We start from the raw sequence: 22676 nt of genomic DNA on the forward strand, positions 1-22676 counted from the left end.
CTATTGTGATAACATAATTAGAAGAAACATTTGATGTTTTAATTAAAGTAAAGTGATGATTAGTAGAGAATTCTCTATTGCCGGCAATATGAATTAACGGCATACTGGAGCTTCCTGTACTAATTAATATTTAATTAATAAAACACATTTTCTTTTAAATAAAATCAGTTTTGTTGTTCAATAATTTAATTTAAACGAATCCATTATTGTGCAATTAAATATACTGTCAAAAAATAAATATATATATAAATATACATTTATTTATATATATATTTATTTTAACAGTATATTTAATTGGAAAATGATGGATTCGTTAGAATTAAATTATTGAACAATGAAAGGGACTTTATTACAACGAAAATGTGTTTTATTAATTCAATATATTAACCATGAGAGGCATCGGCATCGGCATACTGCAGAGGATCGCAAACCCCGGTAATAGCAATTCATGTAAACTGTTTCCCTGCTTTCCCAGATGCATCCAGAGGTGTTTGCATCACTTTCTTAAGATTTTATTTGTTATTTTTAGTTGAACCAGATTTCCAAGTAAATGACCGTATGTTTTCAGCCGCATGTCTATTTTTTCCCATGGCCGTAGTTTCAGCCGCACATTTTCAGCCGCATAAAAAATACAGCCGCACACATACATAGTGTGAACATAGCCTTAAGATGAATTTGTTCCCTACAAGTTTTTTATAGGGTTGGTGGAGGGTATCCTATTAACCCCTTAGTGACCGCCATGCTGCCTTTTCACGGCGGTCACTAATGGGCTTTATTCCGATGCGTACGCCTTTTAACGGCGGGCGCATTGGATTAAATTAACGCCCGCTGGCGGCTGCAGGACGGGGGATCAGCGGTCAGTCTGACCGATAACACTCTCCTGTAACTGCCCAGAGCCGCGGCGGGCAGTGTAACCCGTTAAAACCATGACAGCGACATTTAACGGGTCCCGGTGGATCCTGTCCTAATGAAGGTCCCCGGGGTCACCATGGAGATGCCTGATGCTGACAGGGGTGGCCGTGGCTATTGCCTGTCAGCATGAGGCATGATACAATACACTGCAGTACATCAGGTACTGCAATGTATTGTATCAATGATTTAAGTATTTTACACTAGTGTACAGTAATGTACACTAGTGTAAAAGTAAAAAAAAGTTAAAAAAAGTGTGCACCAAACACAACACAGCCCCCCCAGCCCCCCCCCCCCCCAATAATAACGATGCATTACATTCCCCATACACTATAAAACATTACATAAAAGTGATCAAAAACACAAATCCTATACATATTTGGTACATATTTGGTAACGACCCAATCTATAAAACTATATCAATAATTATATCGCACGACACAAGCTGTAAAAAAAAAAAAAAACTGTATCAGAATAGCTGTATTTTATCAATCCACTTTAGAAAATACGTCATAAAAGAGAGATCAAAAAGTCATATGCATATAAAACTTGGAATCAATAGAAACTTCAGATCTTCCCGCAAAAAATAAGCCCAAAACAAGCTCTGTCACGCAAAAGATGAGAACGCTATGGATCTTGCAATGCGGCAACAGTTTTTGTGGGTTTTTGCTAGGAAGATAGTTTCTATTGCGCCAAAGCGGTAATAGTTAAAAAAAACTATACAAATGTGGTATCGCCGTAACCGTAGCGACCCAGAGAATACATTTATTATGTTATTAGTGACCGCCGATACGGATTTTTACGGCGATCACTAATGGGCTCTATTCTGCTGCCATCAGCTCTTTATGGCGATGGTGCAGCATAGTGCAGCGGCGCCGGTAATGCCAGCAGCCCCCTCCTCTCAGCTACCGGAGGTAGCTGAGGGGTTGGGGCAGAGTGTGGGGTCAGTCCCGGCAAGTCCCCTCACCGGCGATCGCCGTTTATCAGTTATCAGTATAACGGCGGCCACCGGTAACAGACATTGCCAGTGCAGCTGAACGCTTTCATCTCTTCTCACCGTGAATCCACAGTGAGAGGAGATGAAAACATGTCCCCCCCCTGTCCCCAGAATTAACCCTAGTGACCTGGCCACTGACCCTCCCCTCCCTGGGCAGCCATCTGATCCAAGATGGCCGCCGCCATCACTGTGAACAGACTCTGTTCACAGTGATGGATTCCTAAAAATGATCAAAGCCTCATTCTCTCCACCACCGGAGGATGGTGGAGAGCATGGGGCAATGATCGGTGACCACCCGGTGTGGTCCCAGTAGAAGTGATCAGCGGTATATACTATATACCACTGATCGCTTGTTCCAAATGGTGCCGCCACTTTTTTACGCCTGTCACCAAAGTCAAGTGCCCTGGATTACCCGTAACCACCCTGTATTACTTGTCACCACCCCAGATTGCCCGTCACCACCCCAGATTGCCCGTAACCACCCCAGATTGCCTGTAACCACCCCAGATTGACTGTAACCACCCCAGACAGCCCATAACCATCCCAGACAGCCCATAACCATTCCAGACAGCCCATAACTACCCCAGATTGCCCGTCACTACCCCAGATTGCCTGTCACTACCCCAGATTGCCCGTAATCTCCCCAGATCGCCCGTATCCCCCCTGATAGCCCATAACCATTCCAGACAGCCCGTAACCACCCCAGATCGCCCATTACTACCCCAGACTGCCTGTAACTACCCCAAATTGCCTGTAACCACCACATATTGCTCGCAACCACCCCAGATTGCTCGCAACCACCCCAGATTGCCCGTCACCACCCCAGATTGCCCGTTGCAACCCCAGATAGTCAGTGAACACCACCAGATTGCCCGTCACCACTCCAGATAGCCAGTGAACACCCCCAGATTGCCCATCACCACCCCTGATAGCCAGTAACCACCCCTAGATAGCCAGTAAACACCCCAAGATTGCCCATAACCACCTCATACAGCCAGTAAACACCCCAGATTGCCCGTAACCACCCCAGATTGCCTGTGACCACCCCAGATTGACCGTAACCCCACCAGATTGCCTGTTGCCACCTCAGATAGCCAGTAAACACCCTGAGATTGTCTATTACCACCCCAGATAACCAGTAAACACCCACATATTGCCTGTAACTAAAGTGACACTCCTTCTCTTCTGAGCCCTGCTGTGTGCCCATACAGTGGTTTATGCCCACATATGGGTTACCATTGTACTCAGGAGAACCTCCTTTACAAATTTTGGGGTGCTTTTTCTCCCCTGTTCCTAGTGAAATTGAGAAATTTCTAACTAAACAAACATGTTATTGGAAAAATTCAATTTTTTTCATTTTTACGGTCTAGTTTTGAATACTTTCCTCCAATACCTGTGTAGTCAAAATGCTCACCACACCCCAAGATGAATTCCTTGAGGGGTGTACTTTCCAAAATGGGGTGACTTTGGGGGGGTGGGTTCTATTCTGTAGACATTACAGGGGCACTGCAAACGCACCTGGCGCTCAGAAACTTCAGAAAAATCATGTACTGAAAATGCTTGGCGCTCCCTTCCTTCTGAGGCCCGCTGTGTGCCCACACAGTGGTTTATGCCCACATATGGGGTACTGTTCTACTCAAGAGTACCTGCGTTATATATATTGGGGTGAGTTTTCTCCCCTGTTTCTCGTGAAATTGAGAAATATTAAACTAAACAAACATGTTATTGAAAAAAATCTATTTTTTCATTTTTACTGTCTTCTTTTGAATACCTTCCTCTAATACCTGTGGGGTCAAAATGGTCACCAAACCCCAAGATGAATTCTTTGAGGGGTGCACTTTCCAAAATGGGGTGACTTTTGGGGGGGTTCTATTCTGTTGACACTACAGGGGCACTGCAAACGCACCTGGCGCTCTGAAACTTCTTCAGAAAAATCAGAACTGGAAATGCTAATTGGCACTCCTTCCATTCTGAGCCCCGTTGTGTGCCCACACAGTGGTTTATGCCCACATATGGGGTACCATTCTACTCAGGAGAACCTGCGTTATATATATTGCGGTGATTTTTCTCCCCTGTTCCTCGTGAAATTGAAAAATTTCAAACTAAACAAACATATTATTGGAAAAATTTTATTTTTTCATTTTTACTGTCTTCTTTTGAATACTTTCCTCTAATACCTGTGGGGTCAAAATGGTCACTGCACCCCAAGATGTATTCTTTGAGGGGTGTACTTTCCAAAATGGGGTGACTTTTTGGGTAGTTCTATTCTGCTGACACTACAGGGGCTCTGCAAACGCACCTCACGCTCAGAAACTTCTTCAGCAAAATCTGAACTGGAAATGCTAATTGGTGCTCCTTCCCTTCTGAGCCCCGCTGTGTGCCCACACAATGGTTTATGCCCACATATGGGGTATCGTTCTACTCAGGAGTACCTGCGTTACATATATTGGGGTGAGTTTTCTCCACTGTTCCTCATGAAATTTAGAAATTTCAAACTAAACAAACATATTATTGAAAAAATTCTATTTTTTCATTTTTACTGTCTTCTTTTGAATACTTTCCTCTAATACCTGTGGGGTCAAAATGCTCACCACACCCCAAGATGTATTCTTTGAGGGGTGTACTTTCCAAAATGGGGTGACTTTTGGGGGGTTCTATTCTGCTGACACTACAGGGGCTCTGCAAACGCACCTGGCGCTCAGAAAATTCTTCAGCAAAATCTGAACTGGAAATGCTAATAGGCGCTCCTTCCCTTCTGAGCCCCGCTGTGTGTCCATACAGTGGTTTACGCCCACATATGGGGTACCATTGTACTCAGGAGAACCTGCTGTAACAAATATGGGGTGCATTTTCTCTCATGTTTATTATGAAAATGAGATACTTTAATCTTAACAAATATATTATTGGAAAATTTCTATTTTCCATTTTTTTCCGGCCTAATTGTGAATACTTTCCTCCAGCCCCTGTAGGGTTAAAATGCTCATTATACCCCTAGATTAATTCTTTAAGGTGTCTAGTTTCCAAAATGGGGTCAATTATGGGGGTTTCCAGTATACAAGCCTCCTAAATCAACTTAAAAAAAGAACTGGTCCCTAAAAAAAAATCAGTTTTGGAAATTTCATGAAAATTTGATAATTTGAGAATTTCAAAGTTCGTAAAGTGCAAAATTTTAATTTTTTTTATTATATTTTGATGTTTTTCACAAAAAACACACAAGACAGTGACCAAATTTTGCCACTAACATAAAGTACCATATGTTACGAAAAAACAATCTCAGAATCGCTAGCATACGTTAAAGCATCACTGAGCTATAAGCGCATAAAGTGAGACAGGTCAGATTTTGAAAAATGAGCCTGGTCATTAAGGCCCAAACAGGCTTGGTCCCTAAGGGGTTAAAGATAATGATAAATGAAAGCTAATGATTGTACAAATCCTGTTACACAGTTATAATAGTCTACTAGCTTCCTTATCAGAATATCAAGATAAGGATCTTTACAGTGCCCCCCCCCACACACACACACACACCCTGGAGGCAAATATGGTGCTGGTTATAGCTGACCATGTGATGCATTATGGAATTGATAGAAAAGAGGGAGATAAAGCAGGATGAAATCTAAAAGCCAGGGTAGTAGCTTAAGAAGCAGAGAGGTGGCTGAACAACAAAGAAGTGAGTGCAATATACATACAAGAAGTTTAGAATATGATAGACAATTAGGTGGGGGTGCAGTGAGGGGGAACATATTTTTTTCTACACTTCTTCTTTAAGGCCATGTTTACACTGTGTATACCATCGGCCGTTCTGTGACCAGGCCGGGTCACAGAGTGGCTGGTGTTACTGAAGATCATCCTGGCTGGTACTGCAGTACTTGCCGGATGATCTTCACTTCTGCTGAATTCAGATGCGGGCGCTGCATGCTCTATTGTGTGAACTGACAGGTTCTCTGTGGCCGGTATTCAATGAATAGCGGCCACAGAAAACCGACATGTCAGTTTTTTGCGTGGCCACTAGCGATTCCATAGACGGCAGCACAATGTAAGTTTCATATTAATCACGGCCATTGTTGCAAATCAGCAATAACGGCCTTGATTAATATGAAACTTACATAGTGTGAACATAGCCTAAGGCCCCGTTCACACTAAGCAAGAAGATCAGAATCCCGCCGTGCTCAGTGTGCTGCTTTGAGTGAATGAGAGGGCGCGTGCTCCTCCGCTGCTGCTCTCCTTTCAAATAAATGACATGTCATTTCTTTGAGCGGAGAGGGGAGGAAGTGGACACGCACGAAATTCCGATGTTCTTGCTCAGTGTGAACAGGGCCTTAAGGTGTATTCCAGTATCAGAACATCAGAACATTGTAGTTAAACTTAACTATCATTCTAATACATATAACTTACCAATATAGTGTAATCACTAACAGTAGTGCCCCCCCTCCCCACACACACACCATCACCACCAACAACAACAACTGACCATTTATGACTAGACCCTTAATAATACATTACCATCTCCCTGTTATATATCTGTATTAGGACTTTAAGGGAGAGGTAAGGTTTGTGCTGTGGGGGAGAAGTAGGCAAGGTGGAAGGACTGTTATGGAGAGCTGACGGAAAACAATATATTTTAGGAATTGTAGGACAAATTAATTTCTTAACCACAAATTACAACCTTAAAGTACAGAAGGAAAAAGGATTTTGTGTTTTTTTAGCTGGGGCAGGAGGGATAGCAATACTATATGCTTTTGCAGTATATTTTTTTTACCTGATGTCTCTATATTGTATATAGAATGTACATACAGTATGGCTGAATCACTTAAGTAACTGGAGGACTGACAGTTGATTAACTATGCTCACCTAGATAATTATTAAATTCTTCATAGAGAAAGAAAATTGGTCCATAACTCCAAACAGATGACACAATATTTGTCAAACTTGTCAAAATTAACTGATGCTTAACAGGGACTTCCACTATGGCAAATCATATGATAGGCCGTCCCTTAGCTCAAGATCTCTTAACATGGCAAAGAGGAAGAGACTGTCTAATTAAGCGGAAGAGACTGTCTAATTAAAGTTTTATATGTACAGATTTCTAAGTATATATTTTGTAACAAATACTTGGCGTTTACGCTTTGCTTGTTTGCATTTTTCCATCTCACGTTTCATTCTTTCAGCAAACATATTGCACTTTATTCATTACTGAGGGTTGGAGATTTTATTAATATATATTTGTGAATTCTACAGCAGACTTACAGTGAATTGAATTATTAACCTTATTTTATCTTTGTCCATTTAGGCAACAGATCCTGATGCTGGACTCAATGGTCAAGTTCGTTACAGCCTGGCAAACCTCAATAATGTTTTCCGGATCACATCCAATGGCAGTATTTATACATCTGTAAAGCTGGACAGAGAAACAAGAGACTATTATGAACTCATTGTCGAGGCAACAGATGGAGCCCCCGCTGACCCCCGCCGTTCTACAATAACACTGGCTATTAAGGTTATTGATATTGACGACAATAGCCCTGTATTTACAAATGCCTCATATGCAGCCTCTGTACCTGAGAATATGGTGCCAGGTACGGTTTTTCTACAAGTTCAGGTAAGTTAAAGAGCATATAAGGACAATGTGACTGTATATTTCTGTGATTTTTTTTTTTTTTATCAAATCTTTATTTTGTTCTTATAGAATTTCCAATGTAGTCTATGATACCCAGTGTTAGGAATTATTTCCTAATAATGTAAATGTGTTTTTTATTTGGTCTGGCTTCTCTAATAATATTACAAAGTTGAAGTGAATCTCAGTTTCAGTTTGCATTACAAACTGCTGACAATGTTAGATGCTGAGCAAGGAGACACGTGGTACCTTTCATATATGTCTGTGCTTCTATAACATATAAATTCCTTTTATTTTACTGTGCAGGGTGTCAAAGAGGGGGCTACCCACCTCCTAAAATGCTGCAAGCTGAAATGCATTCTAGCTCCCCTTCCCATTTGTATTCCTGCTTGGGACTCAGCTTCCATACAGGGACAGAGATGGGAGGTTGCTTGAGGAAAGCCTCAATGACACTTTGCATCTTCTAAGGAAAGCACAGACAGATATATAAAAGGTACCAAGTGTTTATTCGACTTAACAGGTTTTTTTGTTTGTTTGTTTTTGCTTAGTTGTTAAAGAGAATATTAAATGGACTCTGTTGGTAAACAGTCTTCTGTCTATAGCACTTTCGTAAAAGTGAATATACCAGGTACATTCGCTTTATTTTGACCCATGTATAGAATGGCGCCGGGGGGGGGGGGGACGCTGGTGCTGCTGTCTGTTTTTTGAACCCTGGCCTGGTTCCTGTGTACATCAACTTCTCAAAGAAAAAAAAACATATGCACAAAAAATGGTAGCACATCACAAAAATCCTTATTACAACACTGACATAGATACAAAAATACTTTTACCTTTAGTGACAATGTTTTCCAATGCTAATGCACATGCGTGACTACTCCAAAATGGTGTCGGCTTCTCTATACACATATAGTGATTGCCATATTCTTGTAGTCTGGTTAATTTTACCTCTAGTGACAACATGTTCCAATGCTACTGCACATGCGTGACTATTCCAAAATGGCGCCGGTTTCTCAGTTGCTTTTGTAGTTATATATGCGGCTGCCATACTGTACTTTTGTAGTCTAGTTACTTTTACCTCTAGTGACAATGTCTTCTAATGCTACTGCACATGCGTGACTACTCCAAAATGGCACCGGCTTCTCAGTCGCTCTTGTAGCCATATATGCGGCTGCCATATTCTTGTAGTCTGATTACTTTTACCTCTAGTGACAATGTCTTTCAATGCTACTGCACATGAGTGACTACTCCAAAATGGTGCCGGCTTTTCAGTCGCTTTTGTAGTTATATATGCGGCTGCCATATTCTTGAAGCCCATACACTTCTGCCTCCAGTGGTAACTTCTTGATGTTATTGCACATGTGCAGCTTTTCCAAGATGGCGCCAGACATGTTTGAGATGCTTGATTCTCCTACACATGGTATGATTTTTCATCTAATCTGTAATTGCTCTCACATGTTGTATAGGTCTATATACTATGCCCCTCACCTTACTGCCCACATCCCTGAGGAAGCCGCTAGACGGTGGAATGTGTGGGTTGATTTCTTATCCCATCTGACTCTCATTCTGTTCAACTGCATGTGGTAATCTTTTCTTATTTTTTTCTATTCTCCATCATTTGTGGTTATATTTTGTTTTACCGGGTCTCTGACTAGGGAGAGATGTTGGATTTCTGTTATTGTACATACAGTCCAGAGTCAGAGTGGTAGATTAGGCCCAGTTGGAACACCAGCAGGACTTATGGTGACATTTTAGTGTTTTTAATATAGAGCAGTATTTGTAGAGGAGTATTTACTACTCCTGTACATTCATATATTTATGTGGTATTTTTGTATCTATGTCAGTGTTTTATAAAGATTTTCGTGATGTGCTACCATTTTTTGTGCATATGCTGTCCACTAGCTTTATACATATAATGGTTCCTGTGTACAGTGCCATTCTGTCCCCAGGTACTGGGCTGGGGCTGAAGCACTGGAAGCGGGACGGCCCATCACCAGTAGGAGGAATTCCCCTCCCCTCTATGACTCTGCTCCATTACAATCAATGGAGCCAAATCATAGAGGGGGAGGGGTTTCCTCCCCCTGGGGGCAGGCCTGCCTGCCTCCAGTGCTTTAGCCCCAGCCCTTTACCTGTGGATACAACTGCGCCATACACAGGAACCGGGCTGCATTAAAAAAACAAAAAACGGACTATACATTGGTCATATTAAAGTATATGTACATGATTGTACATTTGCTTTAAACAACAGGCTGCCATATGTAAATTGAAGTTTCCTTTTTTAATATTATAATAATGATATCTTTATTATATCAATTCATTAAAGATACATTTTCTGTACCTCTTTAAGATATCAATGTTATCTGGTTTTAGTTGGAAAAAACTGGAGTGACTTAAAGGGTGAATGTGCACATAACCTGAGAAATATCATCAGTTAAGCATAATTCCAATGAATAAATGAATGAGTCACACAAGTTTAGAAGTATAGAAACTAAGAATAAAAGATAAGTACACTCATCCTTGTGTACCTAAAATACTATTAACAACAATAACAGTCAAGTTCTGTTTTTTACAAAACATTTATTCAACATGAAAAAGCAGCAGGAGCACACAATATAATATTGATTGAGGAAACACTGGAATTACATGAACTATAGTCTGGGGTTACTGCACAAATTGTTCTGTATTTTACCTATTTAAAGTGTCACTGTTGTTTAAAAATCTTTTTGCAGAAATCAACAGTACAGGCAATTTTAAGAAACTTTGTAATTGAGTTTATTAGCCGAAAAAAAACAAAAAACAAAACCATTTTTATCATGAAAAAGCAGATTGAAGCTCTCACCCCTGTCTTCATGGTTTTCTATGGAGAGGGGAGGGGTGGACCGAGATGAGGCACAAAAGCAGGACAACAAAGAGTTAATTTACAGCTACATCACAGAACAATCTCCTCTGAAGTCAGCACTGACCTCTCTGACCTCTAAATACCGACTTTAACACAACTCCCACTCTGTAATCCTTTGTTCTCTGCTGGTGACTAATCTCCCTCCTCCCTCCTCCCCCCTCCCCTCTCCATAGAACGGACAGGGCTCGACTGATGTAAAAGAGTCAAGATTTTCTGATAATGAGCAGTAAATGACAGAGAGGAGGGGGGGGGTTGGGAAAATCTTATTTAATGCAGATAATGGCATATTTGCCTAATAAACCCAATTACAAAGTTTCTTAAAATCGCCTGTACTATTAATTTCTGCAAAAAAAAACAAAAAAAAACGACAGGGACAATTTAAGCCATTAACCCTTAGACTACCCAGGGCGTATAGTTACGCCATGGAAGTCTGTCCCCAGACGACCTAGGGCGTAACTATACGTCCTGGGTGTTTTTCCGGCTATGAAGTGTGCTCCGTAGCGGAGCGCGCTTCATAGCAGGTTGGGGCCGGCTGCAATCAGCAGCCGGGACCTCACCGGTAATGACACGCTGCAGCGATCGCACTTCCGCGTGTCATTAACTCCTGTCACTTACCGATCGTTAAAACGGACCGCCGGAGGTCTCTCACCTGCCTCCGTGCGGTCCGATCGGCGATCTGCTGCACTGAGCCTGCACAGGCAGGCTCAATGAGCAGATCGCCGATAACACTGATCAATGCTATGCCTACGGCATAGCAATGATCAGTGTCTGCATTCCCAAAGGGACTTTAAATGTGTAAAAAAAAAAAAAAAAGTTAAATTCACTAACACACTTCCCCAAAACCCCTCCCCCAATAAAAGTCTAAATCACCCCCCTTTCCCATTATATAAATAAAACATATAAAAATAAATAAAAAAACATATAATATACCATAGCGTGCGTAATTGTCCGATCTATTAAAATATAACAAGCGTCATTGCGAATGGTGAACGGCATAGATGAAAAGAGGGAAAAAAGTGAGCGGATTACCGATTTAATGTTACATTATATATAAAAAAAATTAATAAAAAGTGATCAAAACGTCCAATCTTCACAAATATGGTATTAATAAAAATTAGAGATCATGGCGGAAAAAATGACACCCCATACAGCCCCGTAGGTGAAAAAATAAAACTGTTATAAGCTTCACAATAGGGCCATTATATTATTAACTAATTGCCAAAAAAAAAAAGGATTTCATTTAAAAAAAAAAATATATAACATTAGAGAATCTGTGTAAACCTGCATATGGTTGTGTTCGGAATGACCTATAGTATAATAGTATCATGTCGCTTTTACCACATAGTGCATTACGTAGACACAGGAACCCCCCAAACGTTACCATATTGCATTCTTTTTTTACGATTTCACCAATTTATATCTTTATAAATAATATATTTGGAATTCCATCATACATGTTATGGTAAAATGAAAGCCGCCATTGCACAGTGCAACTATTCCTGTAAAAAACAAGCACTTACATGGCTTGTAGATAGAAAACTAAAAGTGCTGGAGCTGGAGAAAGGGAGGAGGGAAAAAACGAAAGCGCAATGATCAAAATTTGCGCGGTCCACTGGGTCATTTTGGGCCTGGTCCTCAAAGGGTTAAAGCAAATATACAAGATTTACTTAATAAAGATTTCCATCTCATCTGATCGCTGCTGCAGATTCTGGTGATACCATATATTCCTGATAACACCACTCAGCTCTCGAAAACTCCTCTGGTTTGTATATATATGCAAATATGCTAGTGTGATGCACTGGAGGCAGCCCCAGCGCCCCCAGTGCACCGATATCTCCTCCTCTCGGTGAAGCACCAGGCCGAGGAGAGACTTCATACTAAAGGTGATAGGTCACCGGGGGCAGCAATATGAGGAAGGACAGCACCATTACATTGTATGCAGAGGCACCAATCAGATGACATGGAAATCTTAAGTAAATCTTGTGGTATATCACTTTAACATCCCATAACAGATATGTATGCTATGGCGGTGTTAAGAATGTAAGGAGCAAGTTTGGAACCTGAGCCATCTCCATACCCAGCAACTGACTGCTACAGTAAGAGTTTTAGGTAGTAAGTAGAGATGAGCGAACCGGCTTCGGGTTCGAGTCGATCCAAACCCGAACTTTCGGTATTTGATTAGCTGGGGCTGCTGAACTTGGATAAAGCTCTGAGGTTGTCTGGAAAACATGGATACAGCCAATGACTATATCCATGTTTTCCACATAGCCTTAGGGCTTTATCCAAGTTCAGCAGCCACCGCTAATCAAATGCCGAAAGTTCGGGTTCAGATCGACTCGAGCATGCTCCAGGTTCGCTCATCTCTAATAGTAAGGGATTACAAAGCGAGAGAATAAACCCTTAGTCATCGGCATTAGCTCTAGGACTAGTGCAGGGTATTTACTCATCTAAAATTTAAGCGATCTAGCAATCCGGTAAAACTCTCATCTTCTGTTAAAATACAGTAATCTACACCACAGTACGGTACATAAAAGGGGTACTGATGACGCATTTCACACAATTGCATGCTTATGCACACAAAACGGGCCATCAGTACCCCTGTGGTGTGCCACACTATGGTATAGATGCCTGTATTTACTAAAAGATTAAATAAAGTATTACGTTTTACTGGATTGCTGGATTGCTTGTTTCTCATATCGGACTATACACATTGGCTCAATGTGGATTCAGGCGCCAGAGAAAACGCAAGGGTGAGCTGGCTTTCACTTTATTACTGTTTACCCATCTACATGCTGGTGTCAATGCTCACAGCCAAATCTAGACATAGGTTATGCCAAGGTAATGCCCGATCACATGTACCTACGTAATGCAATTGCTTATCACTGCAAGGCCTTTCAAAGGCCTATGTGCCTGGCTTGTCTGATCTGCTGGTACAACCTGCAGATGGCATTGCATTTCTGTACAGTAAATACTGATGGGCTGTCTTATAGGCTAGGTTAGAAATTGAACTGCTCTTTAGAATAGTTGCAATAGAGATGTAATACATACAAAATAGAGGTGCAATGCATGTCAAATACAAAACATATATGGATACATCCCTACTTGAATCCCTTTGCATAGACTTAAAAGGGGTCTTTCCGTATGAATAATGGATAAAAGTAGTGCATGTTGGATTCTCAAACCCCTGTATATTTTATACACCATAAAAATAGCCCCATAAATTAACATTAGATCGATTATACGCTCAACATAAAACAGGTGTTATAGGTATACAAAATGTGCTTAAGTGGAAGTGGTGTTAGTTTGCTTTTGCAGAATGTTCAGATCCGCTGATCCATTACTGTAGAACAATGTTTGAAAATTGACATATTGAAGACGGTAAATTAGAATACTGTATAGCTTTTAACTACAAAGTAAATAAAACATACATACTCGAAAATCCCCTCTAAGCTTATTTCAGTGCTCTGTAATCCTGTATATCTGTTATAATAAAAATGATTTCTTGCTATTTTTTTGGTATAATATGATGGATGCTATTAGATACTTATCTCCTATATGGGAGCCCCTGTGGTGTACTTTAAACCACTGATCTTCTACTTGGGTTCTCCTAGGATATTATTGCTCTTCATGTATTAGCATTTCACTTTGTTTCTAATATCGTAAATATTCATAGGTATTTTGAGCAGATTTTGCTTTGCATACACAGTAATGGTAATGATTGCTGGGTACACCGCCTTGCCTGTTGTATACTACAGTAATGTAAATAAGGAAGGCTTAGATGTTAATCACTACAATGTCATACAGCTTTCCCAATGACAAGATAAAGAAGTCTGACGTTCAGTCTATCGACTTTTATTAATTTTCTATACAATTTGTAACATTTATTAAAGGGGAACTCCAGCAAAAATCTTTTTCTTTCAAATAAACTGGTTTCAGAAAGTTATATAGATTTTAATTTGCTTCTATTAAGAAATCTCCAGTCTTCCATTCCTTATCAGCTGCTGTATGTCCTACAGGAAGTGGTATCCAGTCTGACACAGTGCTCTCTGCTGCCACCTCTGTCTATGTCAGGAAAAGTCTAGAGCAGGAGAGGTTTTTAGAGATGAGCAAACCTCAAGCATACTCGAATCGATCCAAACCCGAACTTTCGGCATTTTTTTTAGCGGTGGCTGCTGAAGTTGGATAAATCCCTAAGGCTATGTTGAAAACATGGATATAGTCATTGGCTGTATCCATGATTTCCAGACAACCTTAGGCCTTATGCACACGTCCCGTAATTTACAGATCCGTATTTACGGATCCGAGTTAGTGCACCTTGATGTCTATTGGGCTATTCACACTATCATTAGCAGAAATGGATGAAAATCAATCCTGAAAAAAAAAGGACATGTCCTAGTACGGACCCTGATCTTTTTTACGGATCCTCTCATTGAAATCAATTGTTTATGGATTGTTTACAGATTGTAACATGTTGGCATCCGTATTTCCGCAAAAAAATATGGATGAAGTGCATTTAAAAGCATTGGAGTAGTAAAAATGGATTTACGGAAATATGGATGCAATACGGATGCAATACAGATGTCTAATCTGTAATTTTTAGCGGGTTGTTTCAGGACCAGAAAAAATTACTGAACGTGTGCATAAGGCCTTAGAGCCTTATCCAAGTTCAGCAGCCCCAGCTAATCAAATACCAAACGTTCGGGTTTGGATCGACTCGAAGCCGAACCCAGTTCGCTCATCTCTAGAGGTTTTCTATAGGGATTTGTGGCAGCAGAGAGCACTGTGTCAGACTGGAAAGAATACACCACTTCCTGCAGGACATACACCAGCTGATAAGGAATGGAAGACTGGAGATTTTCAAATAGATGTAAATTCGAAATCTACATAACTTTCTGAAACCAGTTGATTTGAAAGAAAAAGATTTCCGCCAGAGTTCCCCTTTAAGCCTTGCATTTTTTTGAGCCTGCCTTTAAAAAATTCCCCATAGCGCAGAGTCTTACAGGATTTATGTAGAAGCGCAATGCCTCCTCATAAATCCTTTGCACTTTGGAGCTATGTTCACATGTAGTATGAGACCGGCCGTTCCGTGACCCAGCCGGGTCATGGAACGTCTGGTCTCAGAAAAGATCATCTTTAGCGCCGCAGAGTTTTGATGCAGGCACATCCTTGTGCACCCGCATCAGAGCTCCCCACAGCACACAATGGAGCTCCGGCCGCTCGCTTCAATGTGTGCACTGACTGGGTTTTCTGCAACCACTATTCACTGAATAGCGGCTGCAGAAAACTGACATGTGTATACACTCCGGCCGGGATTTCCTCAGCCTTCAGCACTACGTAAGTACCGCAGGAATCACGGCCGTTGTTACAACGCCGGGATTCCTGCGGTACTTACGTAGTGCTGATTTCTGTGGAACGGACATAGTGTGAACATAGCCTGCGGCTCTCAATTTGTGAACCCAGCCTTTTTGGGAGGCTTTTTAAATTCTTTTTCTTTGTACTGCATTGTTTCTTAACTTCATAAACCCTTAGGTCAACTCAAATCCTTAGGTCCTTTCTCTACTATTTGATATGCATTACTGTAGTGATTCGTTCCTAGGGGATCTTTGCATTCAATTGGTATTGCAGTTCAGCCCTATACAGTGACATTGGAATGCGTTGTAATACCAGACACAACCCCTGGACAAGAGTGGTGCTGTTTCTGGAAAGTAGACTTTTTAATCTAATCTTGAGCAACCTATTCCAGAAAAAGCTATTTCTAAAGTTCTCTGGGAGTTCAGTCAGATAAATGCTCACAATAATGTCAACCATAATGGCAGCGCAGTTACTAGTACAGTAACTAGGCTTGGAGGATTTTTTTTTCCTGAGTCGTTTAGATGACAAAGTTAATGTAACAGTTAAAGATCAATTCTAATCAAGTTGAGATATTGCAGACGGCACCCTTACTGTGAATGTGACAGAAATATCAGATAAATATCCGCTGAACTGTTTATATTTTCTCCTGATCAATGCATTAAAATGACCCATAACAAAAAGCAAAACAACTGTAAGCGTTCAATTCTATTTTGGAGACTTCTTTGAAACTCAATACATATATTTTCTCTGGTTCAATTATTCTTGCCCTTCAACCTGCTTTATTCACTGGCTTTGTCTGCTTTGATTTCAATATTGATCTGTTTATTGTGTTTCAGGCAAAGGATGCTGATCTCGGTGCTAATGTTACTTATCGGATAAGATCCCAGGAAGTTTTGGAGCTTTTTCAAATCAACTCGTCAACTGGAGAGTTATCGCTTCTAAAACCACTTGACTATGAATCCTTCACTGGCAAAGAGGCTGTATACGTATTTCTCGTTGAGGCTTTTGATGCCATGGGAAGCATGCCTCCTGGAATTGCTACTGTAACAGTGAGAATAAAGGTAAGGAAATTAAAGTGTCTATCTAACATTGTTAAATACGTGGTGATGGAAAAGAGAGAATATTGTCTTAAAGGGGTATCATCAAGTTATATATATTTTTTGCTAATTTATTATTACTGTTGTTATTATTGTTGACCACATGTTTTCTAAGTTACCAACTTACCATTTGTATCTATAATACACATGTATAGAGATATAAGGGGACATTTATCAAGACTCACCCTCCTTTCCCCAACCGGATTTACTAAGAGGTGCATGTCACTTAGTACAGCTGGCCAGTCCTGAACCCGGTGCAGGTATTGTGCAAAATTCTACACCTGCTCTGAAGCAGGCGTAGACTTTTGCCTGGTTTATGTCTGTTTTCAGGCGTGAACCTTAGTGAATGAGGCGTGGGAGGAGGTCATGCCTCCTCTCTTCCTTGTCGCAGTCGCCTGCCCACCCATCAGGCAAGCAGGAAATATGGCTGATGTACGCCATGGAAAGGAGACAAATCTGCCCTTTTTGGGGGCATATGTCAAGAGCGCATGATGATAAATCCCCCCCCCCCCAAAAAAAAAAAAAAAAAGTTTGTATATACTGTAATATATATCCTACAGATATATAGAATATAGCTGTAGAGATTCAGTTAATGCATGTAAAGCATCCATGGACCATACCCATCCACATAACCAAATGCTTTTTGAGTGCATACATACTTCCAGGTTCTATGAAAATTGAGTACTAAGCAGGAGGAAGTGCTCACTGAACCTTCGCTGGGCTGAGCACTATGCGTCACTTTATCACTGCTTACTGCTAGAAAACAATCTACATCCAGCCCAATCGATGTAGCTGAGCAGCAAGGCAAACTGTGTATAACGTGCTGCTTAGTAGGAATAGGAGCAGGGACTCCTGTCTTTGGAAGGAGTCCCTGCCACTATACTGATTGCCAATGTGTGAATCACATAAAAATCAGATTTGGGCAAATGATTTTCCAGATGTCCACCCTTTGATACAGAAAATGTGGGTTATGAATGTTTTGTGGTTTTAATGTTAAGGCTGATGGATACATCTTTCTATTATTTATTTTGTACGCTAAGTATGGCTTTCGCATTAAATCCAGAACACTTTAATCTAGTGGAAAATGGGCACAAATTGGAAAAAGAATATATATATATATATATATATATATATATATATATATATATATATATATATATTTTTATAGTTGTTTTCCTAATACACTGCTGTAATGGGCCAGGTAATGAAATGAATTGTAATCCTCTATTTCTCCCATGTGTAGCAATAACAACAAATATATGTACTTTATCACTATGACAGCAGGTCTAGCAGTAGTACTAACTGGTCATCTGGAGTTTATTTTTTATGGCATTGACCGAAATCCATAAATAGAAAAGCAGCTATAGTTCTGAGCGCATAAATATTGTATCATGCGTGGTAAACCGTATCTAATGCAGGGCTATTGCATACTGTGAGGAATAGGGCGAGTAAGGCTTTCTAATGATTTAGGATTTATTGGTGTATTTAGTGCAAAAAAGGCATTGTAGAGATAATGTACTGTATATAAGTGCAAGTGCATGGAATCGGATGAAAGGGCTTCCATGCTTTCACATACATCAGTACAATCAATGGCTAGAGACACGCGGATATATGGTTATGGGTCTGTACACTGATTTATTGCTGATTATATGGAGAAAAGATTAATCTTTCAGATCAGCAGAGCTTAGGTGTACAGTATCTTCGTAGATTACATCCTTTTCTTTTTCTTTAAATAAATGTGGTAGTATGTGTTTTGGTATTGTCATAGATAATAGTAACAATAAGACTGTTCTTAATGACCCCATCTGTGTGTCATGAAACACAGGATAATACAGTACATTTTAGAATCTTCTTCCATTTCACATAAAGTTTAATCGCCATATAACTAAAATATTCTTCATATATATAATACATTCTGCATTTCATTTCTTTAGCATTTATATTAGTTTGCAGTCAGTGTATAAGAATACTAATGGATACAATTGTACAAAAATCTCCCTGACGTATCCAAGAACCACATACAATTGTATCCAGAGACACATTTCACTAATAGTTTGTTACAATGTTTTATATGTCAGAAAATTTTCTACAATAGATACAATTGTATCCATTTCTCAACTGTGTAGGGACTGGCATATGTGGACCCACTGTGTCACTGAACCTCACCTATAGTGAGGGTATAGTTTAAGTGATCTCCTGTTTTTCACCCTTTATTTCCTATTCAAGGAACTGTACGTTTCTGCATGAGACCACCTGATTGATATCTCTTGGGGGCCTTGCATTCCAAATGGTGCTGCATCAAAGTAATAAGGAGGCTGGCATGAAAGTAGTCTGGGTACAGGCTAAGTTCAGGGCAGAGAGTGTGTCTAGTCCCAAGGTAGGCAATACGTCTGGGAAGGTAGCACAGTTTAAAAGATAATCCAGCATCAGGAAAAATAATAATAATAATAATAATAATAATAATAATAATAATAATAATAATAATAATAATAATAAACTTGCCGCAGAAGCGCATCCTCTTGCTTATCTGACTGGCCTATTTTGAAACCATCCTAAATCCATATATTTTTTTATTGGGGGGTCTTTGTTCTATATATCATGGCTGTATGTCCTGGTTGAGGAATTGTTTAGTACTACAAGTCCCATAATGCATTGCTTTATCCCAGCTTTTTTATCACAGCCCTCCCACCCTGCCTACTCTCCTCTTACACCAATCCTACTATTTCCCTGCCCAAAGTTGTTGCAGAACTTCTAATCTCACTGCAGACTAATGAATCAGTAAAGTTGCTGCACAGCATGCTGTTATCAAACCTCACTTTCCATATATATATATTTTTTCTCACCTAAAAAGATTGAAGAGGTCTGTAATTTTCATCGTAGGGACACTTCAACGGTGAACAAAGGTGAATACTAAGTATTCGATCACCTACCAATCAGCAAGAATTGTGGCTCTTACAGACCTGCAAATTTCTCAGAAGCTAATTTGTCCATTTTAACTCTTACCTGTATATATATATATATATATATATATATATATATATATATATATATATATATATAGGTCTACATACTTAATCAATCTTACTCCAGCCTCTCCACCAAGACCAAGACCCAAAGAGCTGTATAAGGCCACCACTGAGAAAAGTGTATCCTGGCATGGGTTACAGGACAATAGGCAAGGAGCTTGGTGAGAAGGTAACAATTTTTGGCACAATTATTAGAAAATGGAAGAAACACAAGATGGCTGTAAATCTTCCTTGGTCTGTGGCTCCAAGCAAAATCTTGCTTCATGGAGTAATAAAGATTCTAAAAAAAAAGGTCAGAAATAAGCCCAGAATTACAGAAGAAGATCTGGCCAATGACCTGAAGAGAGCTGGGATCACAATCTCAAAAATTATCCATAATAACACACTATGCTGTCATGGATTAAAATTCTGCAAAGCACGCACACAAGGGCACTGCTCACTCCTGCCCTTGTTCAAGTCTATTTGAAGTAAACCAACTGGATGATCTAGAGGAGGTATGGGAGATCATCTGGTCAGATAAGACCAAAATAGAACTTTTTAATCTCAACTCCACTCACCGTGTTTGGAGAAAAAAGAAGAATGAGTTGAACCCCAAGAACATAGTCCAAACTGTGAAGCATAGGGGTGGAAACATGATATATTTGGGGTGCTTTTCTGCAAAGGGGACAGGAAGACTACACTATAATGAAGGAAGGATGAATAAAGCCATGTGTTGCGAGATTTTGGCCCATAGCCTCAGTAAAAGTGTTAAAGATGGGTCTTCCAGCATAACAATGACCCAAAACAAATGTTCAAATTATTCACTTAGAGAAGCCCAATAAAGGATATCAGATTCTTTATTTAGATACAAGTGGGTTTGATGGAAAAGCCCATGGTAGATGCTCTGCATGTGGTTGGCAATCTAAATTTACTAAATTCCATATCCAGTTTCCCAAGTGGTTTTTCTAAAATATGCCTGATTTGTTGTAGTATAGTATTTAGTTACTTCTAGGATTATTTTCTCGGTGCTTAATGCACAATCTCTCAATGTTTTTTTCAAAGAATAACCCTAAAGTACCTGAATTAGATCCACATAAATCTGAAGTAAAATAATCAATGAGTTGTGTAACAGAAAAGACACAAATAGAATAATATGTTCAGGAAAATGTATGATTTATACTATACGGAACATGGCATAGTTATTATGCTTATTATTTTCAGCATGACTGCTTCTTATTCAGCATTCAAAAGGAATTAACAATTTGAAAAATGACTCGAATTTCAGGATATAAAAAGATATAATTTCAGGATATAAAGATATATACAGGGAAAAAAAAATCTCATTTCTTCTTATCATTATGTTACATCATTATGATTGTTACAAGCAAATGTGTCATGTAGTGTCAAACATTAAAAGATACAGAGGTCACATAGTCTTTTGTTTAAACTGTACCTTTCCTGTCCTTTATACTTGCAATACTAATGAAAATCTAGACAAAGTAGAGCATGTCTTATGTTTATAGTCTTGTAATTTTTTCTTTTTTTCCATTAATAATTCATATTATTGAATTAGATGTCATTTGTAACACTGTGGTACATTTAGATAAAACATATCCATCACCAGAAAGACCGTGTATTGTTAGGGCATTTGTATAAGCTTTTAGAGTCAGCCAACTTCCATGCAATGTATAGAGAATAGAGATGAGTGCAACTCGAGCATGCTCGAGTCTGATCGTTTAGCATTTGAATAGCGGAAGCTGAAGATGTTGGATGCAGTACTAGGCTATGTTCACACATTATTTTTGATTAAAGAACGGTAACTGATTGCAATGGAATCAGCGTCCATTATTTACTACAGGGGCGGCATTGCATTGAAGTCAATGCAAGGCTATCCACTATATGCACACATTGTTATTTTAACACCCGCTCTTTAGAACGGGCATTAAAATGATGTACATACCTATTATTTCTGAATGGTGTCCACCGAACAGCATCCAGAAATACCAGTTGTTCACACAATGTAAAGTCGTCCGGCGGCTGTACTTTACATTGAAGTAAATGATTAATTGATTTGCGGTTACACCTGGCGGTGCCCGCAAGTCAGTTGTGAAAAGAGAACTTTCTTGCAGCCTAGCATCCAGCAGTTTAACAGAGTTTGTTGCTATGCAACGGACACTGTTAAACGTAGTGTGAACATAGTCCTAAGGAGTCATGGGAAACATGGATACAACATATTTAGTCTAACACAAGTAACACGATGGATACAACCTGTCTTCTGTTCGGCCAAAATGTTTGACACAATAATTGATCTTAAAGAAGAAAACAAGCCCATCTAGAAAAGACACCGGGGCTGATTACTTCCCATTAATGTCCTTTACTAATAGGCTAATTAAAAAAAATATTTATATTTAACCTGGTTAACGATATGGCTGACAATCCAATTGAAAATGGACATTTACATGTTCTAAAAAGGGGGGGGGATAAGTTCTTCAAATTATTTCACCTGGGAGGCCCAAGGATGCCCATTTCAACTTTTGGCTCTTTTATTTGTATACAGCACTTAAAAACTTTCTCAGAACTCTCAGAAATGGAGGGTTATAAGGCATTTACCTAGCTGTGTACCTTTGGTGTCCATTTAATCTCTGCATGGTGTGGGAGGTAGAATTCCAGTGCCAGTGATGCGTGGCAATCAAGTGACAGCCAGGCATCCAATCATCTCACAGGGGAGTGATACACTGACTAGGCCGAGTGATGAGCAGGCCTAGCAATCTACTATGGACTCTGTAGCATCAGAACAATCACAGCTGTG

The 22676-nt window shown here is 39.8% G+C and overlaps 1 protein-coding gene across 1 annotated transcript in view; it reads left to right on the plus strand.

Moving 5' to 3' along the window:
• The window catches only part of PCDH15 (protocadherin related 15), a 796162-nt gene that overhangs the window by 452444 nt on the left and 321042 nt on the right, over nucleotides 1–22676 (plus strand). Inside the window, exons 18-19 of the mRNA XM_069981835.1 lie at nucleotides 7194–7502; nucleotides 16602–16826. Coding sequence (XP_069837936.1) covers nucleotides 7194–7502; nucleotides 16602–16826 — 534 coding nt within the window. The remainder of the gene's footprint in view (nucleotides 1–7193; nucleotides 7503–16601; nucleotides 16827–22676) is intronic.

Source organism: Dendropsophus ebraccatus, chromosome 8 (genome assembly GCF_027789765.1).
Source record: "Dendropsophus ebraccatus isolate aDenEbr1 chromosome 8, aDenEbr1.pat, whole genome shotgun sequence".
Classification (NCBI taxonomy): domain Eukaryota; kingdom Metazoa; phylum Chordata; class Amphibia; order Anura; family Hylidae; genus Dendropsophus; species Dendropsophus ebraccatus.